This window comes from Toxotes jaculatrix, chromosome 4 (genome assembly GCF_017976425.1).
Source record: "Toxotes jaculatrix isolate fToxJac2 chromosome 4, fToxJac2.pri, whole genome shotgun sequence".
In the NCBI taxonomy this organism is placed as follows: Eukaryota; Metazoa; Chordata; class Actinopteri; family Toxotidae; genus Toxotes; species Toxotes jaculatrix.
Window position 1 is genome coordinate 29,454,229 of NC_054397.1, and position 8,676 is coordinate 29,462,904.

Consider the following 8,676-nt stretch of genomic DNA (forward strand, 5'->3'; position numbering starts at 1 on the left):
TGAAGTCAATGTTAGTCCAATAGAATATTTAATAACAAATAAATACTGTATAGCAGTACAGTACAATATGTACAGCAAATGCCAAGAACTTAAAGACCTTCAAGAACTTCTTAACTTTCTAATCATAAAAACCATCTTAAAATGCAGAAAATGCAGAGAAATTGTGCAAACAACTACCGAGCTAAGAACCAGGCTACTCAAAACTGAGCCTGATAACTACTGCTGCAAAAAACTATGATGTCCACTCAAAGTCAATTAGTTTCCTGAAAAGAGTGCTCACATGAGGGTTCATTGTGTTCCGCTTCTTGGCCTTTGAGCCTCTTTCAGGGTTGATCCCCAGGAAGCACCTGTTAATAAGCAAAGATAGTTTCAGTTTTAAATAGACTTACAGTATGTATTGCGTGCAGCATTTATCAAGGTGTTCACCTGTGCTTTTTCCCACATCAAACCCTGATAGATTTATAATCCAAACTTGTTAGATCTTCCTGTCACCATATTTCTTTTAGCCATTTTTAGCCAAGGTGCCTCAGGTTAGGTTTGCCTGAAGCAAAGTGGTTGATGAGAGGCCATATCAACGTGCACCACCACTGAAATGCATCTTCATGCAATTGGCCAGTTGGTAAATTAAACCAAACCCTGTTGAAAGTATGACACACATCCTTTTCTATTAAGGGTCTGAGAGCATTTTGTTCTGCTTTTAAAGAAAATTTCCTCTACTTCATTCAATACATTCGCATTTTGCAATAGACGTTTCGAAATCACATAGCCTGCCCCAAAACTATAAACAGCTGTGATTGGACCAGCAGGTATTTGTCAGCATAACATGTGTAGATACCCAGACTGATCTGCAGAGCGAAATTGAATATGAGTTCGCAAGATCAGGATAGTCTCACCAGGCAAGCCTCAGGCACCTCGTTTGTCAGCAATTTAAACCTCAAGACAATCATTGAGTTGGAAGCCTGTACTATAATGTGAATTACAAGATTAAATGTGATCTTTATAAAATACCTTTGAATGAACTCCAGCGTTGACGATCCAGCGGCAGGATACTCAATGTTGAAGACATAATAGCTGCTGAAGAAAGCAGCTACACCATGTAAAAAGAAAGGGTGTGGACCCATCACAACATGTCCCTCGATGGATACAAGCCATCCAGAGGGCTTCATCATGTCACCTGAAATGAACAGATACAACATTATGTGTTATGAGCACTTTGCGATCTGCTTCAGATACACAGGGTTCCTACACATTTGAAATGTCAAAATTCCATACTTTTTCCAGACCCTAATTTCCAGACTTCTCAGTAAAAAAAAAAAAAAAAAATCTAATAATTTGTGACATTTGAGTAAATAGATGTGTAGCATGTAAATAAATTATGGAATTTATCGTTTGTTTTCATTATTCTGAATATATATGCCATTATGTCACCAAATAATTTACAGAAGATTATAGCTAAGTAATGTAGCTCATATAAATAAATAAAGACCAAACCCAGACAAATTCAAATCACAACCGCCGCCTCCCCCATGTTGGAGATGTCAAACGATTTCACACAAAGTCAGCATTTAGCTTTCTTTATCCATTTGATCCTTATCCAACCAGTCTTTATATTTGGGGTTTATGAGTCAGTCCTCAGGGAATTTATATTTACCCATAACGAGTTCTGTCAACGATCATAAACAGGAATTTTGAATAGCTCGCTCACAGTGTGGACATCACCCGTCTGTGGAAGCAGCAGTGAAACTTGATGACACCTGGGCGGGCCAATGGGTTGGAGGATGATAAGAATAGAGGGCTGGGCATTCAACTTGTCAATCTGCCCAAATGTTTTCTGGGACACGTAGCCATGGATCTATCATATGAGCGCGTTGCTGTTTTATACAGTCTATGACGCATAGCCTACTGTGTGCTCTCACACAAACATTTTAGGTGCGCTGCTAAGGTCCTTAAAAACAGATTGATCCATTTCTTTTTTTAGATATTCATAATTTTATGTTTTAGAAAATAGAACAGTGGTAATAGTCTTGGAAACTTGAATATTTTTCCATACAATAGTTTCCATTTTCCATAATTATAATTATTATTTATTGTGGTCATGTAGATTTCTAGAATGAAAACAAAATAATGAATAAAAAAAAAATTCGATACTAGATCAAAGTAACATTACCTTGAATGATCAAGCAGGGGGTGCTGGGGAGTTCTGCTGTATTGACGTCCACAGCAGTGGCACATGGCTGTAACATAGTAACACACAATAGCATGGATTTAGGATAAAGGATAAATATTGTTCATTGGTCAGAGGTAGTAAATCATACAAGGTAAATGTTGATAATGCAATCACTCATTTTGCATTTTAAATATTTGAATAAAAAATCTTACATCAACTTCAAGAATCAAACTCTCTTTCGATTCTTTGAAGTACAACATTAGGAGCAGCAGGATGCAGGCAGCCTTGTCAGAGTCTGGATCATAGCAGGCCAGAACATCACGAATCTTGGGGTTGTCCAGTGTTGCACAGTAATCCAGGATGGTCTGTCCTCGTCGACTAATTGCCTCCTGTAGCTTATGAAGGACATTGACGTCCGTCAGGAGGCCAAAGTGTGAGAATAGGCATTTCTGAGAGAAGAGAAATGGCCACTCCTGTTTGATCTCAGACATCGCTGGAGCAGGCACTTTGTTAAGGTATTTCCGCTGGATGACGTATGTCTTTTCCATCATTGGTTCTGCTCTCTCTGCCCCTTTCACTCCTTCCTCCGTGTATACAGACATACAAATGTATTGTTAGTACCCAAGTAACAATTTGGTCTTGTAGCCGCCCAACACACACAGTGTTCAGATCTTGACCAATTACTAAAGTTCAAACAAAAGTACCCAAAAAGACAGTAGATGGCATGCCTGAGTAGATGTTCAGCAGATCCCTCTTCATATTCTCCAACGTTGCCTCGGTCTCCCCCTCTGGCAAATCTGCTGGGCCCCACCTGACACACCTAGGAGTGGGCATCACAGGGTAACAATACTATTGGGGACGGTTATAGCTCAGAAGTTGGGGGTTATTCATTGTCATATACAATGCTTTCGATCAAATGTTGACAGACTTTACATGTATACTGCCACATACCCATATTGGTCTCCTCACTCCTATATATATATATATATATATATATATATATATATATATATATATATATATATATATATATATATATATCAGGTTTTTTTTGTTTTTTTTTCATTATAATGAAATAAAACACCCCACACACACAGAGGAATGTTTGTGATTGAAACATTAACTACCTTAGTTGCACCAGCACTCAAACAGGAACTACCGATTTCTTGAGGGTGACACAGGCACACCAGGATCGAGATGTCTAATCTGGAATAGAGGCATAATCAAGCCATCACAGGGAAGCAAGGGGGGGGCAACACAAATTTCATGTCAAAGGGTAGTAGATAACGTGATTACCGGTAATCACAATCAAAGAAACACTGCTAATAGAAAGAAACCCTGCTGCAAATAAAAAGAAACGCCGCTGCAAATTTTTAAAAAAGCAACGAAGGATGCAAATAAAAAAGCGAATTACCGGGTTTTCTTCGTCTTTTCTTCTCTCACATAGCCTGAATCGCCTTGTTTACAACTACTTCTTCTTCTTCTACTTAGTAACAAACGAGAGTTTAGCTATATATGTGTTTCATGCCCTATCACCGTTCAGACAAATCTGAAATGATTGAAGAAACATTACTATTTCTGCGTGTGTGTGTTTTGTGTCGCTATCTGTGGTATTAAGTTTGGGGGAATCACGGTGTCTAGAAAGCATCAGTGGCTGCAGCTGACAGACAGCTAATGGCAGTAGCAAAGCTAACGGCGGGAGCTAAGCTAACGGCAGTAGCAAAGGATGTCAGCTGTTAAAACCCTCCCGTTGTCGAACACGACATGAGACTAACTTACTCCAGTTAGCTCAATCACGTTGTAACTAACTATCCGCTGGAAAAATATTTTTTCATGGACCGTCACTAAGTTATTAATGTTAAACAGCTAACGGTTAGCCCGGCTAATCTATGATAACCTTGACTAATTACAAAAGTGTGCACACATAACTAGTAATGTTTGTCCCATCATTGGTTTTATAAATTTTACAAACACTAGATTTGTCTAAACGGTGATAGTGACATGAAAAATTAAAGCGAAACTCTCGTCATTACTAACACTATTAGCTAACTACTATTAGCAAATGCTGTAAGAGAACTTTCAACAATTTCGGGCACTTGCTAACAAAATATGAACTGTGTCATGCGATAAAACGTTCATTTGAAAGTAAATATTATCATATTAAAATAACATGGGTGTAAGTGCTGCAAACATGCATGCTGCTCACCTTCACCATTCAGCCCAGAAGAGAAGAGGGACACGGCGCCTTCAGTTCAAAACAGTAGTTCGGTTATGTCATGTGACTTCCCAGGGCATATTTTAATACAATATTTCACTGTAATAATGCTGTTTAATGTTGTGAAATCCTTGCATTTTTTACTGTGTTGCTGTGATATTACAGACCTTGTTGTGATATAACAGCAGGTTTTAGATTGCAGGATTTTACTATAAAATAAGAGTTAAATGCTGTAAAATCCAAGGATACTGTAGTATTTACAGGTATTCATTGGGATATTACAGGGAAATTTAATTACAACAAGTTACTGTAAAATAATACTGTTAATTATTGTGAAATGCTGGTAATTTTTAACAGTGTAAGTTAATGTTAAAATTCCTTGTATGTGTAACATAAATGGCAATAAAGTGTTTCTGGTTAGTGTGTGTCAGCCTTAAATGCCTTGAGCAGCTCAGGATATACAGCGGCTTAAGAAAGTAAACCCTTTCACTTTCAGCACACTAAGAAATTTTTGCAAATGTATTCAAAATCAAGTCTCTCAATAGCTCATTTACAGAAGTATTCAGAGCCTTTGCTGTGTCTCTCCAAACTATGGTCAGGTGCACATTGTTTGCTTTAATTATTCTTGACATGAGTCAAGTTCACCTGTGGCAAACTGAATTAATTTGAAATAGTTTAGAAACGCACAGACCTTTCAGACCGGACAAGGTCCCACAATTCACACTGCATGTAAGGACAAAAACCAAAGTCCAAGGAACTCTCTGTAGACCTCTGTGATAAAATTGTGGTGAGATATAGATCACAGCAAGAGTATAAAACCATTTCTGAAGCTCTGAATGTTCCCAGGAGCTCAGTGGCCTCAATAACTGTGAAATGGAAGAAGTCTGGAACCACCAGGACTCTTCCTAGAGTTGGCTGTCTGACCAAACTGAGTAACCAGACAAGAAGGGCCTTGGCCAAGGAGGTGACCAAGAACCTAAGAGAGTTTAAGAAGTCCTCTGCATGAAACAGGCCTTTATTGTGGTTAGAATGAAGCCACTTTGAGTAAAAGGCTTTTGACAGCCTGCTTGAACTTTGCCAAACAGCATTTAAAGGACTGTCATGGACTATTGAACCCTTTGGGCAGAATTTCAAACACTGTCTGTCTGGCAGACACCAGGCACCGTTCATCACCTGGCTAATACCATCCCTACAGTGAAGCATGGTAGGGGCAGCATCAAGCTATGGTGGGGGGGGGGGGGGGGGTGCGGTTGCTCAGCAGCAGGGACAGGGAGACTGGTCAGAACCAAGGGAAAGATGAATGCAACCAAATACAGAGAGGTTTTTGAAGAAAACCTGCTACAGAGTGAACACAACCCGGGAGTAGGGTGACAGTTCACCTTTCTGCATGACAGTGACGTGAAAAATCCAGCCAAGAAGTGTCAGTATGCTGTTGTCTGTCTGCCATTTTCAATGGAGAGACGTGTAACTCTTATGTTCAGATACTATATGTGACAACTACAACTCAACTACAGCTTTGTTGTAGTTAGTCTTAGAGCCTAGGAAGAAATCAGTGATTGGGTTAACTAACAGTCATGACTGTATGAAATCAGCATGGACTATTAGTGGGAAATGTGTGAAATACAAAGAGTGGTCTTCCCAGTGACCTGTCTTTTCCCTACAGGCCACAATTCTGACTTGTGCACAATATATTGTATCTCAAAATCATATTCCTGCTCTCAGTGAGGTAAACCCTTTTGATTTTAATTGCCCTGTAGCCTTTTCCCTACAATCACCCTTAGGACAAACTTGACAGTTTTAGCTCCACCACTGGGCATGACTCAGTATGATATTTCTGTTCAACACCTTTATATTATTTGGTGTCATGTACATTTTAGAATCTCGGTGCCACTAGTGCACATTTAGAATTTTAGTTTTCGTGTTATGTTATGATAAAATGTTGTAATGCATCAACAGACTCTGCAACGAGGCTTCCCTCAAGGCCCGCAATGCTCTTCTCTGTCTTTCTGCCTCTCTGTCTATCTCTGCTTGTATCTAAATCCTGAGAGAGAAGACAAGCAGAGGCTTGACATGTTGGTGAGGTTGTTATACTCACTTGTCAGTCTGCTTATCTATCTGTTTGTCCTTCTATGTCCTGGGAAATGTGTGAGCTTGAGAGACTGTCATTATCTTCACTATCTTATGCCTCTCTTGCCCATCTTCCCTTTGTCTAAATCCCAAGTATGGGCAGAGTTAGACATGTCAGCTACAAGAAAGTCACTTGTTAGGTTTCCATCTAATCTCACCCCTCCAGCCTGTGAGCTTCAGGTGTTTGTTGGTATTGACTGGCAGTTTTTCACGGGTCAATAAGTTCACCTGTTGGCTTCAGGGTGTTGGCAAGTTGCATCAAGTTGAGTCCAACACTTTTTAAGGACAGTTATAATGACATAGAAAACCAATTTTCACACGGAAGAGTTTGTGAAAATGAAGTAACATAAAACAGCATGAGTGAGACCTTTAGTCAGGAAAATAACACAGCAATGAACCTCTGCAACAGAGTGCAAGTCCCACAGGCTGTGTTTTATACCTATCAACACAGCCATTAGAAAGGTCTGAAATTTAGAAAATCAGATTTGCCCCTGTTTCATCCATTTACCTGCATTTAACTCTACTGGGATGCCAGAAAATGAAAAAAAAAAAGAATGAAAGAAAACTGGTATAGATTTGGGGATTTCTGGAAGACATTCTCTGATTGTTCAATATCTCCCACAATCTGTATGTGATGTAATTTTTAGCCACACTGGCAAAGTTGGTTGTTCAACTACCATTCAGACCAAAATATCTCAACAGCCATTAGTTGGATCGCCTTGACATTTGGTACATTTGTGGTCCCTTCAGAATGAATTGTCATAAATTTGGTGACCTTTGGATTTACCTCTAGTGCCAAAATGAGGGTGACATTTTTAGTTTAGTTTGAAATGGCTCAAAAACTGTTGGATGGATTTGGTACTGATGTTAAAGGTCCCTAGAGGTTTTTTTCCAAGTGATTTTGATCAGTTTTTGTTTTCAAGTAGCCGCTGAAATATATGCATATATACTCAGTGAACTGGCACGTGGTAAAGATATTCATGGTTCCCAGATGATGTGTTTTAACACCTTTGGTTGTTTGCTATATATTTACCTAGTGCCTAGTTAAACATTTTTACTCCAGAGTGAAATGTTTCAACTACTATTGGATGGATATTCCTGAAATATCGAATTATTTTACTTCATGTATTTAATAGTAAGATTTAATAGTAAGAAAATTAACACACTCCCACAGTTTTTAGTCTGTTCTATTCTCCTGAGCCATCCAATCAATACCATTTCTAAATGGTTGCTGCTTTTCATCCATCTTAATCAAAGACATCCATGCAAATCATCCTTTTTTTTACATTTATGTAAATACTGGAGAATATTTTCAAATTTGTAAAATTAAATGAAGGTAAAATCAACATGACACTCTGGGGGACAGGGATGTTGAGAGACATGGAATACAGTACATGATCTGACGTTTCACTTACTTTGTTATTGAAGTTGGTTTTAGGCTTGTATTTAGGCTCTTTGGCTGTGTATGTGAAAGCTCAAGAATCTGTCTTTGTGCCTTTGTCTTCTGTCTCGTGATAAATTCACCTGTTAGCACAGTCAGCTGTCATACATTTCGGACACTGAAATATAAAATGGGATTTTACATGTGAAACTGGTATTATCACATGTAATGTCTCACGTGAAATACCAGAAAATCACATTCCTACAAATGATTGTTTCTATGTGAATTTTCATTTGTGAAAAATTGTGCCTTTAAAACCCTTTTCCATTATTGCAAAATTTTTTATTGTTATACATACATATACCATGATATAGAGCAAACAATGAGACAACAAGACATGTAAGTAAGGCTAGCTGAGTTGCATATTAGCAAACTGTGGCTACAGTTGCCACAGTGAAGGTAACTGCAGAGAGAATGAGACATTTCGAATAGCAGGCACACCAGCTCCAGACAGAGATACAACTTTTCTGCTAGTATGACTAATGTGTTGCAGAATCAGAGCAACCTCTGCATCTGCCTCAATGTAGTTGAACTGACGGAGGTCACACCACCACAGTTGGACTGGCCATCAGGGACCACAAGGATAAATCCCGGCGGTCTGTGCATCGGTGGGTTGTTGGATTTTCAGAAAAATCCATGAAGTTTTTGCTGGCCCCGTCAGCCTCTTTACTGGCCTTCTCTCTGTGCCTGTCATTTGGGTTGTGGGCCTGTCCCAACGGATAGATC

At 39.0% G+C, this 8,676-nt stretch overlaps 1 protein-coding gene across 1 annotated transcript; it reads right to left on the reverse strand.

Annotated features, from left to right (window-relative positions):
- Positions 1-232: 232 nt before the first annotated feature.
- Positions 233-3,001, reverse strand: LOC121180337. The gene is made up of 5 exons (XM_041035654.1): positions 2,882-3,001; positions 2,380-2,751; positions 2,168-2,234; positions 1,009-1,174; positions 233-347 (listed from the first exon to the last, which is right to left on the reverse strand). The coding sequence occupies exons 1-5, from the start codon at positions 2,999-3,001 to the stop codon at positions 233-235; spliced, it is 840 nt and encodes a 279-aa protein (XP_040891588.1).
- Between the last annotated feature and the right edge of the window lie 5,675 nt (positions 3,002-8,676).